This window comes from Oryctolagus cuniculus, chromosome 7 (genome assembly GCF_964237555.1).
Source record: "Oryctolagus cuniculus chromosome 7, mOryCun1.1, whole genome shotgun sequence".
NCBI classification, from domain to species: domain Eukaryota; kingdom Metazoa; phylum Chordata; class Mammalia; order Lagomorpha; family Leporidae; genus Oryctolagus; species Oryctolagus cuniculus.
The window spans coordinates 109,218,958-109,239,151 of record NC_091438.1 but is presented as its reverse complement, the minus strand read 5'-3'; the positions used below and the strand labels follow the sequence as shown (position 1 = coordinate 109,239,151).

Sequence of the window (20,194 nt, the reverse complement as noted above, 5' to 3'; positions counted from 1 at the left end):
AACAGTTGAGATGCCCACATTCCACATTGAGGTGCTTGGGTTCCATCCCTGGGTCTGGCTTCTGACTCTTTCCTGCTAATGCAGACCCTGGGAAAAAGTGGTGATGGTTCTACTAATTGGATTTCTCTCACCCATATGGGAGACTTGGATTGAGTTTGCAGCTCCAGATGTTGGCCTTAGCACTACCCCAGCCATTCTGAGAATATGCAGTGAGTCAGTAGGTGGGAGTTCTCTCTCTCTCTCTCTCTCTCTCTCTCTCTCTCTCTCTCTCCTCTTTCTGCCTGCCTCTTACATAAATAATAAATAAATAAATATTTAATTTTAAAAACATTAGAAAATCATTATGGTGGGTGGGATAAATAGAAGCATGTTTGTAAAGCATCAAGCCACACAATTGGTAAAGGAGTTGAATAACAGGAAGAAAAATAAGAATCTTAACATCTTAAACTTTCTTTTGACCATGCTTACCTACTGTATTACTATTCTTTTTAATCCAAAATTCTGTCCTTTTGCTTAGGTTCTCTAATATGCAAAGAATGTCAAAAATTTTTATTTGAGAAAGAAATAACTTCAACCTCCTTGCTAAGGGCAGTTATAACTAGAATTAGAGTAAACCACAATCCATGATTTATAAATTGCAGAAATACAATACTTCCTATATTCAGACTCATAATTAGCACATATATATGTTGTGTAATCTGTTAATAAATGTCTATATACACAGATATACCTATATTATAAGCATATATATTGTACATACATAAAGAACATTACATATGTGCTATACAACATGTTTTTGTAATACATATTTCTCTTCACATAGCAATACAAATATAAACATTTAAACTCAAAGTCTTTCACTGTTTTTTAATATTTGTGAAAGCTCCAAATAAATTTTTTTAGTTTTTCACATATTCAAGATGTTCATCAATTCAACATTTCATTAGGTAACAATCCATATCAATTTTTCCCACCACCCATGTTTTAAGTATTCTTTAATAGCAAAAAAGCTAAGTAGCTTTTTCTTTACCTACTTCTCTTAACCTGTTGAAAAGCAAATAGTTTTCTAATAAGTATGTGACATAGGGTATCTTTATAAAAAATGATAATGATGATATTATGTTCCTTCAAGGACTAACTCTATGGTAGATCTACTGCTTAATGATTATACTTCGCCTAAAATTTTAATACAGAATATGTATGTCAAAACAAATCATGTCCACTACCGTGTTCCAAGAGAAAAAAGTAACTTTACTAATATATTTGCTTTCATAGCTAGAATTTTATGCTTTACTACTTGTAGCTTTTACTTTTCAGCATTTCCTTATACAATATCAGTGAAAATAAGATTTGTATGTAACAAAGAAACGAAGTATTAGTTTACTTGGGTTTCTATGAATTTACCTGAATTGGTAGAAAATAGCTCCACCTCATGCCCTTTGTAAGAATTACAAGCCATTATTTTATTTATAGTGTCAACCTGCATGGAATTTTTTTTTTAAAGATTTATTTAATTATTTATTTAGACAGAGTTACAAAGGGACAGGGAAAAGATGGAGACAGAGAAAAAAGAGGAAGAAAAAGAGAAATCTTCCATCTGCTAGTTCTCTCCCCAGATGACTACAACAGCAAACCCAGGGCCAGGCTGAAGCTGGGAGCCAGGAGCTTCATATGGGTCTCCCCTGTGGGTAATGGGGGCCCAAACATTTGGGTCATCCTCAGCTGCTTTTACTAGGCCATTACCAGGGAACTATATTGAAAGTGGAGCAGCTGGGACATGAACCAGCGCCCTTATGGGATGTTGGTGTCACAGGTGGTGGCATTACTTGTTATGCTACAATGCTATCCTTAGAAATTCTAAATCTATCATTCTAAAAAATTTAAAATTCAGCTTTCTTTCATTTTTCTCATAATATTCAAATTGTCAACTTAATCTGTAATCCTTTCAAATTGATTTATTTGAATAAGCCAGTCAATTTATCAGTACTTTTTTCTCTTTTTTTCCATAAAATTTTAGTCTTTGTCCTAAAGAAAACTTGCTTTTTGTGACTGAAAGTCTGTTTATTTTATAGAAGTTTTAGATCAACTAAACATTGTGTTTTTACTAACTCTAACAATTCTTTAAAAATTTAATGCTTACTTCTAAACACTAGAGACATAAATTTTCCTAGTAATAACATATGCTTCATATATAATAATATTATAATAATGTAATTATAATGTATAATATATTATATAATATATAATATAATATATAAATATATTTTTATATATTTATAATTTATGTACAAATATATAATACATATATAAATACATTATATATTATATATTGCATATTATATTTGAATGTATATTATATATTAAAATGTATATTATATTATAATATATAATATAAACATCTCTATATAATATATATAATAATATATAATATGTATTATAATATTATAGTATAATATTATAATAATAAAATATATAATATATAATATAATTATAATTATAATATTATATGTTATATTATAATATATAGTATATACATTATAATGTATAATCTATACATTATAATGTATGATCTATATATTATATTATTATATATTATATATTATTATTATTACTTATAATAATATTACCATCTTCATATCCAAACTAAATTAGTACTCTCCAGTTTTGAGACAGCATCCAAAGGACCAAGTGGAAGGTGAAGAAAACTACACTTATTGGGAACTTAATTCAAAATGTGTAATCTCTACATCTTTTCAAAACATATGCTTTATTATAATATTATAAACACAGAGCTTCTTTTTAAAATTGGTGCTTTTTTTGACAGAGTTAGACAGTGAAAGAGAGAGACAGAGAGACAGGTCTTCCTTCCGTTGGTTCACCCCCCAAATAGCCGCTGCAGCCGGTGCGCTGCGGCCAGCTCGCTGCGCTGATCCGAAGCCAGGAGCCAGGTGCCTCTTCCTGGTCTCCCATGCCAGTGCAGGGCCCAAGCACTTGGGCCATCCTCCACTGCCTTCCTGGGCCACAACAGAGAGCTGGACTGGAAGAGGAGCAACTGGGACTAGAACCAGCATCCATATGGGATGCCGGCGCTGCAGGTGGAGGATTAACCAAGTGAGCCATGGCGCCGGCCCCCTAAAATTGGCTTTTAAAAATGGTGGGGCTGATATATAACTGTTAAATAGGGTAGAACTTAGAATAGAACTGGTAGACTTGAGAGAAAGTAAAGAGACCTAGGTTCTAGCTCTGGTTTTGCAATCAGTGAGAACTATGACATGCCTACCTTTAACTTTCAGACTTTTTCATCAATAAAAAGAGAAGTCTCAACTAAATTACTTTTTAGACACTTTCTATCTTTAGTATTCTTTAATTCTTTTTTAAAGATTTATTTATTTGAAAATAATTGTATATTTTTAAATTTGTGTTTATTTGAGAGTAAGAGTTAAGAAAGACACAGAAACACACATAGAGAGCACTCTTATCCAACATTTCACTCTCTAGAGTGAGAGAGAAAGAGAGAATTGTCCATCCACTGGTTCGCTCCCCAGATGCCTGAAACAGCCAGTGCTGGTCCAGGCTGAAGCAGGAGCCGGGAGCTTCATCCATGTCTCCCACGCATGTGCAGGAACACAAGGGGTTGGGCCATTTCCTGATGCTTTCCCAGGCACATTAGCAGGGAGCTGGGTCAGAAGTGGAGCAGCTGGGACTCAAACCCACACCCATATGAAATGCCAGCATTGGAGGTGGCAGCTTAACTCACTACACCAAGACACTGGCCATGATATTCTGTAATTCAAAACTAGTATCCCTTACCATTCTGGATAGGTAAATGTAAAAAAAAAATTCATATATGTAACACATTTTATTTGTTTCTTCATTTATTAATGGACAGTTAGATTGTTTCTATCTTTCAATTATCGTGAGCGATGTTGCTATGAACATTGATGTAAAAACACATTTTGAGTCCCTGTTTTCTGCTCTTTTGAGTATATACCCAGAGGTAAAATCAGTAGATCCTATGGAATTCTGTGTTAACTTTTTTGAGGAATTGTCCAACTATTTTTCCAGTAGCTTCACCATTTTACATTGCTATGAGCAATGTGCAATGATTCCAGGTTCTGTGCACACTCATCAATGCTTGCTATTTTCTGTTATTTTGATAGTGGCTATCCTAAAAGATATGAAATGGTATCTTATTGTAGTTCTGATTTCCCTTTCCCTAATGATTAGTAATGGTCGAACATCTTTTCATGTGCTTAGTGGGCCATCTGTATATTTTCTTTGAAGAAATGATCATTCAGTTCATTTGAAAGGCAGAGAAAGAGAGAGCTCCAGTTTGCTGGTTCATTCCCAAATGCTCACACCAGGGCCAGAACCAGGAGCAGGGAATGTAATCTAGGTCTTCCTCGTCAGTGGCAGGAACTCCATTACTTACAGGATCTGCATTGGTGGGAAACGAATCAGGAGCCAGAGCCAGGAATTGAACTCAAGTACTCAGATGTGAGACAGGAGTATATTGACCACTAGGCTAAATATCTGCTCCAAGCCCATTTTAAAATTTGTCTATTTGTTATTGTTGAGTTGTAGGAGTTCTTTATATATTCTGGATGTTAAGCCCATTTTAGATATGTGATTTGCAAGCAGTTTCTCTCATTCCATGAATTTGCCTTTTAACTCTGTTGATAGTATCCTTTGATTCACAAAAGTGTTTAATTTTGATGAAGTCCCATTCATGTTTTTGTTACCTGCACTTTTGGTGACATAATCATTGCCAAGTCCAATGTCAGCTTTCCCCCTTTGTTTTAATCTCTGTTTCATACTTTTAGCATTTACATTTGGATCTTTAGTCCACTTTGATGTAATTCTTGTTTAAGGTGTAAATGTCCAAAATCTTTCTTTTGAATGTAGATATTCAGTTTTCCCAGCTTCATTTGTTGAGAAGACCGTCCTTTACCTCATTGAATGGTCTTGGCATTTTAGTTGAAAATCATTTGCTATACAGAATATTTAAGAGTTTATTTCTGAACTATCTATTCTAGTCTATTGATCTCTATATCTTTATGTCAGTTTCACAATGTTTTGATTACTATAGTTTTATAGTAAGTTTTGAAATCTGAAAGTCTTGAGTCCTCCAATGTTATTCTTTTTTCAATGGCAAAATATCTTGCAGGGCTGGTGCTGTGGCGTAGCAGTTAAAGTTGCCGCCTGCAGTGCCAGCACCCCATATGGGCACCGGTTCAAGCCCTGGCTGCTCCACTTCCAATCCAGCTCTCTGTTTTGCCTGGGAAAGCAGTGGAAGATGGCCCAAGTGCTTAGATCCCTGCACCCACGTGGGAGACCCAGAAGAAGCTTCTGGCTCCTGACTTCAGATCAGCTCAGCTACAGCTATTATGGCCATTTGAGGAGTGAACCAGCGGATGGAATACCAACACCACCCCTCTCTGTCTGCCTCTGTCTCTCTGGAACTCTGCCTTTCAAATAATAAATAAATCAATCTTTTAAAAAATCTTGCATATAAGATTAGATCTAGAAGCAGAACTTAAAGTGACTTTTATTAAAATGTAAAACCTAGGTTTTTTTATGTGGTCAGTATTAGAAAGGATTACATAAAATTCAAAGTAGAATGGGTGAAATTATAGGGATTTTTGTCTATTTAAAAAATTTTTACTTTAAATGTATTTAAATAATAAAAATATTAAAATTATTATGAAATATATTATGAAAATATGTTAATATAATTTAACCTGTTTTAAAGGATGAGCTAGAAATACCTTTATAAATTATTTTTGGTCTTCCCTTTTCAGTACCATAGTAAATATTTCTCTAATAGATTAAAAATATTTGTGATGTTATAGTGTAAATTTTCAATAATTATTATTAAATTTTTGAAATTAATTATTTAACTATGCTTATGGAAAGTTTTCAAAATCTTCCTTCATAAAGGTACTTCAAAGCCTCATTCTATTCTTGGAAGTCAGGAATAGAACAGATACATGTCTTGTATTACAGATAGGCAAACCTACTAATGATAAAAAGCATTGGTGTACACATCTATGTGATGGCCCACTTTCTCATAATTTCAGTAAGAATTCTTTATTTTCTGTCCTGGATGCCATTTTCAGATTTTATTTGGTGCTAGTCATGATATCCCATATAGACATTAATTCAGATTGTGAGAATGGATTTGGCTGGTACAAGAGATACATGGAAGATCCAATGTAGAATGGTCTTTCTCAAAACTGGTAGTTTTTATGTATCAGCATTTTTTTATAGATGAAATTTTTATTGAGTATTCTTCTAGTTACCTAGACTTGTAACAGTTCTTTTGGTTGTTAGATGCTTTATCCAGCAATACAGGGTCCTATCACTTTTTCTTTCAATATATTTGTTTTAGTGGTCCTTAATATGCCATCATTCTTAGGGTACCAGCATTACTGTCTCCCAGATTATTACTTCAGGGTATTTATTTTATTACTTTGCCTCAGTACTTCTCTCCTTTCAAGAATTTAATTTTCTTATTTCTTTTCTCCATTATGTCTTTTCCTAACTTCTCATCAAATAAATGCTGTCAATCCTTCATGGCATAGTTCATTCATTGGCCACTCAGTTGACATAAAAGCCTCTACTAACCATTTTGACACTAAACATTTAGCATCTACAATGTACTAGGTATGATTTTAGGAAATGAGGTTATTGTATTTTTTGCATATATATAATTCCTTTATATCCCTACTACCTTTTACTACCAAATATAATTGAATTGTACCATGTCAATTTTGTATTTATTATCTTTAATTTTTTTTCTATTTATTTGAGAGGCAGAGAGACAGAGAGAGTCCTTATCCTCCTCTGGTTCACTCCCCAAATGCCTGCAACAGTCAAGATTGAGCCAGGCCAAAACCAGGAGTCAGAAACTCAATCTAGGTCTTCCCTGTGGGAGGCAAGAACCCAGTTATTTGAGTCATCACATCTGCCTCACAGGGTCTTTATTGGCAGGAAGCTGGAATCAGGAACCAGAGCTGAGAATTGAACTCAGGCATTCTGATATGGGACCTGGGCCAAATGCCCTAAGTATGCTGACATTTCTGCAGGGCTGTGATTATGTTTGACAAATTTTTTTTACATTATTTAGTGTACTATATACATAGTATTGAGGAGACATTTAATAAGCTTTTAATAAAAAAATTTTTTTTTCCTTTTCAGGATTGGCAATGTGTACAATCAAAAGGTTGCTTCTTCTTAGAAGAAGATGGTAAAATCATTAGTCATCAATACAGGATGCACATACCTGAGAAGTCCATGGTTTATCTAACAATTAAGCCATTAAAACTGAGTCAGGTCGAAGGCAAGTTTAACTCTTCTGTTTATTTTAAAAACATTAAATTGTATGTATCCCGTTTAGAAATATTTTGCAAATATTTTATAGTCTTAATTAATGAAGAAAATAATCTGCCTAGGAAGAAAAATTACATTTCAAGAGTTAGTGTGTACATTAACTATTTATCATATAAAAAGCAAGCAAACTACTTTGTGTATGTGTTTAAAACATTTTATTAAAAATGTGAGAAAAATGTTGCCTTGTTTCCTTATGGTATAGAATTAATTAACTTTTTACTTTCTAATCTAAGCTATTTCTGTTGTCAATTTTTTTAATCAATATGTCTAAGAAAAGTTCTATATGGATATAATTTGAGATAAGAAAGTGCAAGTCTTTTTTTTTTTAGAACCTTCAAAGTCCTATTTCTGTGTCTTAGACCATATTAATAATTTTTTATTTCATGGTAAAATTGTTTTCTAGATTAAAAAGTAAAATTTCCTACTGTCTAAAATGGTTATCTTGTACTTTAAAAAAAAAAAAAAAGATTTACTTATTTATTTTGGAGATCTTAGAGTTGCCGAGAGAGATCTTCTTTTCACTGTGGGTTGATTCCCCAGATGGTTGCAATGGCCAGTTTTGGGCCAGACTGAAGCTAAGAGCCAGGAACTTCATACAGATCATACAGATCAGTATGTGGAAGGGGCTCAAACACTTGCACCTTCTTCCACTGCTTTTCCCAGGCCATTAGCAGTGAGCTGGATCAGAAGTGGAGCAGCCAGGCCGAGAACCAGTGTCCATATGGGATGCTAACATTGCATGTGTCAGTTTTACCTGCTACTCCACAATGCTTACATGCGTCAGCTTTACCTGCTAGTTCACAATGCTGACCCCTATCTTGTACTTCTTAAATCAGTCAAGCTTGTCTCTAAGTGTGCTTTCCTCGAATATCTGTTTTTAAAAGATACATTTATTTATTTGAAAGGCAGAGTGAGAGAGGGGAAGAGATTTTCTATCCACTGTTTCAGTTCCCAAATGACTGAAACACCTGGGGTTGGGCCAGAAGCAGGAATTCTGTCTGGGTCTTCACGTGGGTGGTGGGGACCTAAGTCTTGGGCCATTTTTACTGCTTTCCCAGGTACATTAACAGGGAACTTGATTTGAAGGGGAGCAGCCAGTTTTCTGATATGGGATGCCAGCCTCTCCCTAGTTATCTTTTAATGTTGATTGTCTAAATCAGTCTTTTTTAAAAATCTGTTTACAAAGAAACATTTTCTGACTAGAGAATTCTTCCCACATCCATTCTTTTTTCTCTGGAAGTAGAGACTTTGAAAGTTTCCACTGCCTATTTTGTGGTATACACAATAATTTATTTATTTATTTATTTGAAATGCAGAGCTCCACAGAAAGAGGGAGAATCAGAGAGAGAGGTCTTCCATCCGCTGGTTCACTGCCCAAATGGCTGCAACGGCCAGAGCTGGGCCGATCTGAAGCCAGGAGCCTCCTCTGGGTCTCCTACATCAGTGCAGGGTCCCAAGGACTTGGGCCATCTTCCATTGCTTTCCCAAGGCATAGCCTAGAGCTGGATGGGAAATAGAGTAGCCAGGACTTGAACCAGCACCCATATGAGATGCCGGCACTGCAGGCAGTGGCTTTACTTGTCAAGCCACAGTGCCAGTCCCAGTATACACATTATTTGGCAGTTGGTACTTTTTTTTTTTTAAAGCTTTTATTTAATAAATATAAATTTCATAGGTACAACTTTTGGAATATAGCCGTTCTTACTCCCATTTCCGCCCTCCCACCCTCAAACTGTCCCACCTCCTACTCCCTCTCCCACCCCATTCTTCAGTAAGATTCATTTTTAATTGTCTATATACAGAAGATCAACTCTGTACTAAGTAAAAATTTCAATAGTTTGCACCCACACAGACACACAAAGTAGAAAGTACTGTTTGAAGACAATTTTTAACATTGATTCTCATAGCACAACACATTAAGGACAGAGGTCCTACATGGGGAGCAAGTGCACAGTGACTCCTGTTGTTGATTTAACAATTGACACTCTTATTTATGATGTCAGTGATCACCCGAGGCTCTTGTCATGAGCTGCCAAGGCTATGGCAGCTTTTTGAGTCCACAAACTCCATCAGCATTTAGACAGGCCTACAAGCAAATTGGAAGTGCTCTCCTCCCTTCAGAGAAAAGTACATCCTTCTCTGATGGCCCCTTCTTTCCACTGGGCTCTCACAGAGATCCTTCATGTAGGTCATTTTTTGCCACAGTGTCTTGGCTTTCCATGAGTTGGTACTTTTAAATGACAGTTGCAGTAGTAATTTTTTCAGAGAAAAGAATGAAGATAGTCGTGACAATGCAGTGTAGTTGCTTATTTTCTGTTCCCATGAGTAAGATTCCTTTATTTATCAAATATTTATTGAGGGTCTTACATACTAAGCATCAGTTTGGGTATTTAAGATACATCAGAGCACCAAAAGACAAAAATCTTTGTAAAATTTACATTTAAATTTACATTTTAGCGTGAGAAACAATAAACATAATAAATAGAAAATGACATGATATGTTAGAAAATGATAAGCTCTGTGGAGAAAACAGAAAGTAAAGAAGGGACTATGAAAAATGAAGGAATATGTGTTGCCCCTAAAATTAAAAATGGAATCATTGGTGTGTGCTTCATTAAGAACCTGACACATGAACAGGCTTTGAAAGGGTATTGGTTACCAGCTGTTGCATAGCTACCCTAAAAGTCAGTGACTCAAAACAGTTAAACATGTATTTACTCATGAGTCTGTATGCACAGGGTCTTAGCTGGGACAACTAGACTGCCTCATGTAATCTCTCATCCTCTAGAAAACTAATCTAGATTTGTCCTCATGATGTAACGGGGATCTGAGGAAAAAAAGCAAAAGGGCGATAGGTCTGGACTTAGAATTGGCTCAGTGTGATTTCTGTTATATTCTGTTGTTCTTAGCCTGCCACAAGGCAAGTCTAGGTTAATAGAATGGAGTAATAGACTTGATCTCTTGATGGAGGAACTGCAGTATCATATTGCAAATAGCATCTCATTCTTGCTGTCTTCCACAGAAGGCAAGGAAGGAGTAAGCTTTTTGAGTGTAGGAGATGTGTAAAGAATGACTGAAGAGTGGAAGAGGTGGCAGGGCATTCCAGGTGCAGGTGCTGGTGTGGAGAGTGTAGCAGAGGCTGGTGTGTCTACATTTGAGCAGACAAGGAGAGAGCAGTAGGAGAGTAAGACTGGGAGGAACAAGGACAAAACTGGGTAGAGATTTGTTTGCTGTGATGAGGACTTGGACTTTTCCCTCCATGACCAATAGTCAAGGTTTTTTCTTTTTCTTTGATTTTCATCAGTTAGAGCATGATATATTTTTTTGTTTGTGGTTGCAATTTTGTATTTTCTTTCTTGTAATCCTCATATGCAAATGCCAAATAGTTGGTTATATAGGTCTAACATGCAGGGGAAAGTTTTTATTAGAGATAGGAATTGTGAGTACGTAAATGCTGTCTGATATCTCTTCCTCCTGTGTCTACCACAAATAAGCTGACACCTACATCCCATCTCCACCAGAAAGGGTCTGATTTTCCTAAAATTTTCAATTGACCTGCAGCCTCACCTATTGATGATTTCAAGAAAAGTTATGATTTCTAGAAAGTGACTTTGTAGCGAATGTTTCCCATGCGGTCACTCTATGTAGGTATATGGGTTATTACAAATCCTAAGCTATTAAAATGGGGTATGCATTTCTTTTATTTTTTATTTTTTCTTGGGAATTATTATTATTTTGGTTTTTTAAATTTATTTAATAAATATAAATTTCCAAAGTACAGCTTTTGGATTACAGTGGCTTTTTCCCCCCATAACTTCCCTACCACCCACAACCCTCTCATCTCCCACTCCCTCTCCCATCTCATTCACATCAAGATTCAAGTAGAGAAAAAGCCACTAACTTCTTTTTTTTAGTTAGGAAAAAATAAATAGTGATTGCTTGCTTTAAGTCATTTGGGTTGTTTTGTTTATAGGAAAACCATCTCCTTGGTTATCGGTTGATACAGCTTTATATATTCTAGTGGAAAATGAGAGTCAAGCAAATCTACAGCCCTTGTGTTTTACTGAACTACAAAATAGAGAAGTATGTACATTTATTTTCTAATATTTAATTTTGAAATACAAGACAAACTCAATTTTGGAGAAAATAATAGTTTTTCTGTATTTATTTTTTAATTTCTCATATTCTCCCTTTCAATTAAGATATAAATAGTACTTAAAGACAGAGATTATATATGTTTTATTACTTATGAAGGACTCTTTCTTACTGAAATATATATAATATATATATATATATATATATATATATTTGACAGGCAGAGTTAGACAGCGAGAGAGAGGAGAGAGACAGATAGAAAGGTCTTCCTTCCATTGGTTCACCCCCCCAAATGGCCGCCACGGCCAGCACACCGCGCCTATCTGAAGCCAGGAGCCAGGTGCCTCCTCCTGGTCTCCCATGCAGATGCAGAGCCCAAGCACTTGGGCCATCCTCCACTGCCTTCCAGGGCCACAGCAGAGAGCTGCACTGGAAGAGGAGCAACCAGAACAGAATCTGGCGCCCCAACTTGGGACTAGAACCCTGGATGCTGGCGCCACAGGCGGAGGATTAGCCTAGTGCCGGCCACTGAGATATATTAAGAGTCGAAGATTAATTAGTAGTCTTAGATTCTTAACTTCAAAGTTACATGACATTGCATTTTCCTCTCCTCTAAATGCCGTCATTCCTCACAAATGAACATTTAGTTATTGTTGTTAGACTCACAAATACGACTGATGAAAGCTCTTTCCCCCTTAAATGCAAATAATTCAAAACTTCAGAAAAGTTGCTGTACATGTTTTTCATACTTAGTCTTACTACTGCAAAATAGAAAACCTTCAAGATTACTATTCTCAGGCTTGACTCATATTATAGAGTTCAAAAATACATTGATATGAAGCAATGCTTTTAAATGTTTTTATATGGTGCCCTTGGGATTGTTCGGATCTGCTCTAATTATGTATTTACTCAGAGCCCGAATATGTGAGTCAGATACATAAATGTGGCTATTTATTTTATGAGGACTACAAAATACATCTGCTATACAACAACAGAAATAATACTATTCAAGGGCTTACTGCAATATCATATTTAATCTTTATATAGAACCTATGCCAGACAAACATTTCCCTGATGGAATGTTATATAGAAGTCTTTATTGTAGGCTTCCTAAAAGACAAGAATAGTTACAGGCAAGAAACAAATAAAAGGCAGAAGGGAATGTTTTGACTAAACTCTTCTCCAGAACTTATTACAAAGTTAAGTTAAAAATAAAACATTGTCCAAAACAATAGCTTTTCCCATTTTGTTTTGGGTAAAATTACTTTCTTATGAGATTGAATGTGTAAAAAAGTTAGTACATAGCTAGGCAGTAATAAAGTTTGAAGGGATTTCTGCTTATCTCTTTACTGTGTAGGCTTCATGTCGTATTTATAAAGGTTTTTTATTGACATTTCTAAGTTTAACACTTATTGTCTTTAAGAATAGTTTTGTGCCCAGGAAAAACTTTTCATTTTCTATCCACAATAATTCAAAGTTGTATGTGGATAAGGGAGGCAAATGGAAAGCAGCAAGATAATGTTTTCTCCTTCCTGGATATCAGGCCATTCTAAAGGATTCTAATTTCCAAAGAATAGATTTGGTGACGTTTGGTCTTTAAAATCATCATCAGTTATATTGAATTGCTTCTTTATCAAAATGGGACATAATCACCTCTGATAGTTCCTCTGACTTTTCAGGACAGATATAGGAAGAAACCCAGAATTTGGATGAGCAGCTTTGTTTTAAGTATTAGTCTTTGGAGTTTTGAAAGGAATTTTTGGATTCAGTATTCAACAGCTCATCCACGCTGAAGAGCAAATTACTGTTTAGCTATCATAACTGGAAAATGCTTAGGTTTAATGTATTTGACATAGACGACCCCTGGTTTTTATGGGAAGCCTTTAGGCTCCAGAAAGCTTCCAGGAGGTACAAGATAGCACTTGCTTTGTTTCTATACAAATAACCTGGCACTCATTTTAAATGTGCAACACTTGACAGGAAACAACTTCATGGAAAGTAGATTTAATGAACTTTTTAAAATATATTTAATTTTTATTTTGTGTCATTGAAATCTGATTTATAATTCATGAATTTCTACTTGAATCAAGTTAGGGAACTGTAATCTGGGATATTCTTCATTTTTTTTTAACAGAAGGCAATGTTTGTATAAAAGATATCTTAAAATTGCTCTCTTTGCTTCTTGTTGAACATACTTGCATCACATGATTTTGAAGATTATCAGGAAGATTATTAGGGAAAATTTAGAAGAGATATAACTTCTTACCTTAGAGTTTTAGACAACTGTTTTAACATTATATAGTGAACCACCTTCTAAATGTCTTGTACTGGGGTTACTGCTAAAAAAAAATGAAGCTTATAAAAGATTGATAGAACTACAATATGGTTGATAAATATTGAAAAGTCATTGATAATGCTTGTCTTTCAGGAAAAAAATTTAAAATTCATTAAAACTCATCATTATTCTATTCTGTTTTGTTTAATTCTTTTGAGAAAAGGTGTTTGGATGGACTGGTGAACTAGGACCTGGAATTTACTGGTTAATTCCTTCCACAACTGGCTGTAGACTGAAGAAAGAAAGAAAGCCGGTACCAGAAGAAGCCCTACTTGTATATAGAGATGAAACAGGAAAATTATTTCTTACAAAGGAATTTAGGTAAGTTTTGTTTGCTAAGGTTAGAAGTACAACATCTAGACTGGATATGTAAGTAACCTGTCTTCCACCTTTTCCTTTGGCCAGCCCCCACTCAAATCCAACCCTTACAACCCAACTCTTACAACAATGTGGATGAACCTAGAGGAGATGCTAAGTCAAACAAGTCAGGCACATAAAGACAAATACTGAATGTGGAATCTAAAAAAATGTCAAACTCAGAGAAGCAGAGAGTAGAATGGTGGTTAAAGGGCCTGGGAATGGAGGGGGAAGGATTGTTTACAAGACACAGAATTTCAGACAGGAAGAATAAGTTCAGGAGATCTATCATACAACATGGTAACTATAGTTAATCGCAGTGTACTACATACATGAAAATTACTGAGAGGAGAATTTAAATGTTCTCCCCACAAAAATGTAAGTATGTGAGGTAATGAGTATGTTAATCAGCTTCATTAAATTAACTGCAGTGTATACATACATCAAAAAATCATGCTTAAATTCCACTCAACTTACTCACTAGGTGTCTGGCAGTGACCTTCAGAGATAGCACTGTGGCGTAGTTGATGAAGCCGCCACCTGCAATGCTGGCATCCCATATGGGCACCAGTCCGAGTCCTGGCTGTTCTACTTCCAATCCAGCACTCTGCTGATGTGCCTGGGAAAGCAGCAGAGGATGGCCTAAATGTGTGGGCCCCTGCACACACATGGGAGACCCAGGAGAAGTTACGGGTCATGACTATCAAAGTCATGATCTGCCCACCTCTCACCGTAGTGGGCATTTGGGGAGTGAACCAGAAAATGGAAGATCCCTTTCTCTGCCTCTCCCTATTTCTCCTTCCTCCCTCCATCCCTCCCTCCCTTCCTTCCTCTCTCTCTCTCTCTCTCTCCCTCTCTCTCTCTCTCTGCCATTCAAATAAAATAAATAAGTCTTTTTTAACGTAACTTTCCATTCATAGGTCTAGAATTATCATTCATGTCTGGGTTTCATATATTTGGCAAATCCACTTTAGTCTCACTTCTGCTAATTTCCCCTCATTATATGCTGCCCTTAGAAATAGATCCCGCCTAGTAGCTCCAGCACACCGGGTTCTAGTCCCGGTCAGGGCGCCGGATTCTGTCCCGGTTGCCCCTCTTCCAGGCCAGCTCTCTGCTGTGGCCAGGGAGTGCAGTGGAGGATGGCCCAAGTGCCTGGGCCCTGCACCCCATGGGAGACCAGGAGGAAGCACCTGGCTCCTGCCTTCGGATCAGCGCGGTGCACCGGCTGCAGCGCACCGGCCACAGCGCACCGGCCGCAGCGCGCCGGCCGTGGCGGCCATTGGAGGGTGAACCAACGGCAAAGGAAGACCTTTCTCTCTGTCTCTCTCTCTCTCACTGTCCACTCTGTCAAAGAAAAAAAAAAAAAAAAAAAGAAAAGAAAAGAAATAGATCCTACTATTGCTGTCTCAATTTTGACAACTGTCAAATACAAAATCCAAAACTTAGTTCTCCTGTGCCTTACATATACACAATAGGATGTGGCTGCAGGTGGGAAGAATGAAGAAAATAAGTTGGAGAAATGTTAAAGGAAGAAGGGGAGTTACTGTGAATTGAGTTCCACTATGTTCATTCAGTGGTTGCCTAGGAAGCCTGTTTTTCTCACATAATGTGGAACTGAGTCAAAATTGTATATGGGTAATATTAACTTTATTGTCCATAAAAGTTGTTTAATCTATGATATTACTTTGTTTTGGAAGTTATCCTCATAGAGATTTTCTTCAGTTTAGCTGTCTTAGAGACAAAAAATAATTTGCTATTTTGATCATTTTAGGTCAGCTTTATCAGATATATTTGAAGTAATTGATTTAGATGGAAATGGTCTTCTTAGCCTTGAAGAATATAATTTTTTTGAATTGAGAGCAAGTGGTGAGAAATGTGATGAAGATGCTTGGGCTGTGTGCAGAGGTAAGCACTTTTCTTTTTTTTAATGTGTAAAAATTATATTTATATATATAATATACATATGTATTTCACCCTTTGATTCCTAAGAAATAAGAAGTCAAACTTCTCTGTGGAATATTATTATTGCATTTAGATTAGATTAAAAGGGTTAGCATGTTTGTAGACTTAAAACATAAATATTTATTTTCCTTAAACTGATAGCTGGCCTAATACTTAAGTTAAAAGAAAATGTGAATTGGAGCTGGTGTTGTGGTGTAGTGGGTTAAGCTGCCACCTGCAATGCCAGCATCCCATTTGGGTGCTGGTTTGAGTCCTGGCTGCTCCACTTGTGATCCAGTAATGTACCTGGGAAAGCAGTGGCAGATGACCCAGTCCTTGGGTCCCTGCCACCCCCATGGGAGACCCAGATGAAGCTCCTGGCTCCTGGCTCCTGGCTCCTGGCTTTGACCTGACCCAACCCTGGCTGTTGTAGCCATCTGGGGAGTGAACCAGTGGATGAAAGATTCTCTCTCTCTCTCTCTCTCTCTCTATCTCTATCTCTCCTTCTCTCGCTATAACTCTGCCTTTCAAATAAACAAATAAGTCTTTTTTAAAAAAAAAGAAAGAAAGAAAATGTGAATTAATTATAATGTCAGTTTTCAGCCTGTACCCTTTGGGGCTCAGAAGATGAGGCAGTCCTAACTCTTGATACACTGGACCTAACATTGTCAGGAGAGGGCAGCAAAGGGCTAACAAGCTAGAGTTTTACTGAAAAATTAAGAGGTTTCCACGAAGTTGCTTATATATGTTAAGAATTCTTTAATGTTTTTTGTGTTTGATTTGAATTAAGGAAGTCCATCTATAGAGTTATTGCAGTCAAAAGTGCCAAGATGGACAAAGAATATCGCTAAGAAGGAAGCAAAATTGATTGTCATTTAGGAAGTAAAATTGTGTATCTAAGCCAGGGACCAAAGGTCAAAGAGGGAAACCAGAAGGTTTCTCCAACTATGTATAGATCAGAGAACAAGAAGTATGAGGAAGCCAGACTGTGCTCAAGAGAGAGATTAACTCACAAATACTGTCATTGGAGTAGTAATGTATATTTCTAAAAACGGTTTAAGCTTGTCAGAGTCAGCCAACTAGAAGTCTGGTAAATCTGTTTATCTAAAGAGCAAGGAGGTTGGAAATACATTGTTAATATAAGGAATTCTTTTGTGTATCTCTTTTTAACTGAAAATTTAAATTTTATAAACAATAAGAAATATATAATATTCCTTTATAATATTACACTTTGATTAATAAGATTTATGATATACAATCATAACAGTAGTGATAAGATTTTTTTTTTATTTGAAAGGCAGAGTGACAGAGGGAGAGACAGAAGAGATACTTACCTCTGCTGGTTCATTCCCCAAATGCCTGTAACAGCCGAGTCTGAGCCAGGCCAGAGCCAGGAACCTGGAATTTCATCTGCATTTTCCACATGAGTGGCAGAGACCCTAGTACTTGGGCTATTATCTACTGCCTTCCCAGTCACATTAGCAGGAAGCTAGATCAGAAGCAGAGCAGCCAGGACTTAAACCAGCCATCTGGGGGCTGGCGCTGTGGCATAGCAGGTAAAGCCGCCGCCTGCAGTGCCAGCATCCCATATGGGCACCAGTTCAAGTCCTGGCTGCTCCACTTCTGAGCCAGCTCTCTGCTATGGCCTAGAAAAGCAGTGGAAGATGGCCCAAGTCCTTGGGCCCCTGCATCTGTGGGACACCTGGAGGAAGTTCCTGGCTCCTGGCTTCAGATTGGCACAGCTCCAGTCATTGCAGCCATCTGGGGAGTGAACCAGTGGATGGAAGACCTCTCTCTCTGTCGCTCTCTGCCTCTCTGTAATTCTGCCTTTCAAATAAATAAATAAATCTTTAAGGAAAAAAAAAAAAAAACAGCCTTCTGATATGGGATGTGTGCATCCCAAGCAGTGGCTACTGGACAGATCCCACACTGATAGGATCTTTTTTTTTTTAAGATATATTTATTTATTTGAAAGATAGAGTTACAGAGAGGCAGAGGCAGAGAGAGAGAGAGAGAGGTCTTCCATCCATTGGTCACTCCCCAGTGGCCACAACTGCTAGAGCTGCGCCAATCCAAAGCCAGGAGCCAGGAGCTTCTTCCTGGTCTCCCAAGCAGGCCCAGGGGCCCAGGGACATGGGCCATCTTCTACTGCCACTTTCCCAGACTATAGCAGAGAGCTGGATCAGAAGTGGAGCAACCAAGACTCAATCAGGCGCCCATATGGGATGCCGGTACTGGAGGCAGTGGCTTTACCTGCTATGCCACAGCAAGGGCCCCCCAACAGGATCTTTTAATTTTATATGTGTTAGGACCAGAACACATTCCTTAAAAGTTAATCATAATTAGGATTTTCTTATGGTAAATTGTTGGTAAGTAAGATTCTATTTTTTAAAAACTTAATTCTGTAGACCAATATTAAGTTTACAGGAAAAAATTGAATAGAAAACACAGAGATCACCCATATACCTATCCTTCTCTTTCCTGCCAATTATTAACATGTTACATCAGTATGGCACATTGGTACAATTGGTGAACTAAATATTGATACATTATTAGCTACAGTACATAGTTTATTTTAGGATTCACTATTAGCATTCAATCTTGGGGCTGACATTGTGGTGTAGCAGGTAAAGTCACCACCTGCAATGCTGGCATCCTTTATTGGCGCTCATTTGAGTCCCAGCTGCTCTACTTCTGATCCATCTCCCTTCTAATGTGCCTGGGAAAATAGCAGAGGACTGCCCAAGTGCTTGGGCCCCTGCACCCATGTGGGATACTTGGAAGAAGCTCCTGGTTCCTGGCTTTAGCCTGCCTGGCCCAACCCTGGCCATTGCAGGCATTTGGAGAACAAACCAGGAGATAAAAGACCTCTGTGTCTCTCCATCTCTCTTTGGCTCTGCAAATAAACAAAATAAAAATTTAAAAAAAAATTCAGTCTTGTACAGTTCTATGGGTTTTGACAATTATGTAATATTATGTATCTACCATTACAGTGCCGTACAGAATAGCTCCATTGCCCTAAAAAGCCTCTGTGTTTCAGTTATTCATTTGTCTTTTCCTTCCCTCTAACATTCAGCGACCTGTGATGTCTATAATTTTACTTATATCCTAAAGCTGGATTCACACAGTGTATGCATTTAAGTTTTAACTCAATTCATTTAAACAACTCAATTTTGTGGTGAAACTCATTTAGCTTTGAAAGAACTGGCAAACTATCTTCTGAAGTGGCTATACCATTTTGAATTCCCACATCAATGAATTAAAATTTCTATTGCATTACACTTTTAGTAGCATTTGGTATTGTAAATGTTTTGGATTTTAGCCTTCCAAATAGGTGTAATATCTCTCATTGCGGTCTTAATTTGCAGCTCCCTAATGACACACAATGTTGAGCATCTTTTCGTATGCTTATTTGCCATCTATCTGTATTTCTTCTTTTGTGAGATAACTGTTCAGAAATTTTGCCAGTTTTTAATTGGGATGTTTGTTTTCTTGAGCTTCAACAGTTTGTTTTATATTTTTAATGCAAATCTTTTTTTCATATTATAGTTTGCAAGTATTTTTTTCAAGCATGCGGCTTGTAATTTTCATTCTCTTAATGTTCCTCACAGAAGTTTTTAATTTTAATGAAGTCCTACTTATCAATTTTTTTGTCTTATAGATCATACTTTTGGTTTGTATACTTTTAGTGTTATATCTAAAAACTCATCACAAAGCCAAGTTTGCTTAGATTTTCTCTTAAATTATCTCTAGATTTTTTAGTTTAGTGTTTTACATTTGAGTCTGTGACCCATTTTGAGTTAATTTTGTTGAAAGAGTAGTCTGTGTCTAGATTTGTCCATTTTGCATGTGGAATTATTTCAGAGTATCATTTCTCCCGTGAACTGTCTTTGCTCCTTTGTTAAATGTCTTGAATATATTTGTGTGGGTCTGTTTTGTGGGCTCTGTATTCTGTTCCATTAACTGTCAGTGCTTTCACCATCACCACACTGTCTTGATTATGGTAGGTTTGTATTAAGTCTTGAACTCAGGTGTTAATAAGCTTTTTAAAAATTAATGAGGATCGGCCGGCGC

General features: G+C 36.7%; 1 protein-coding gene across 7 annotated transcripts in view; it reads left to right on the top strand.

The window, feature by feature from the left end:
• Positions 1–20,194, top strand: part of EFCAB7 (EF-hand calcium binding domain 7) — a 53,417-nt gene that overhangs the window by 15,950 nt on the left and 17,273 nt on the right. For all 7 annotated transcript variants that reach the window (XM_070078358.1, XM_008265127.4, XM_017346228.3 and 4 more), the window contains 4 exons: positions 7,201–7,342; positions 11,366–11,475; positions 13,986–14,143; positions 15,951–16,084. In XM_070078358.1, coding sequence (XP_069934459.1) covers positions 7,201–7,342; positions 11,366–11,475; positions 13,986–14,143; positions 15,951–16,084 — 544 coding nt within the window. The remainder of the gene's footprint in view (positions 1–7,200; positions 7,343–11,365; positions 11,476–13,985; positions 14,144–15,950; positions 16,085–20,194) is intronic.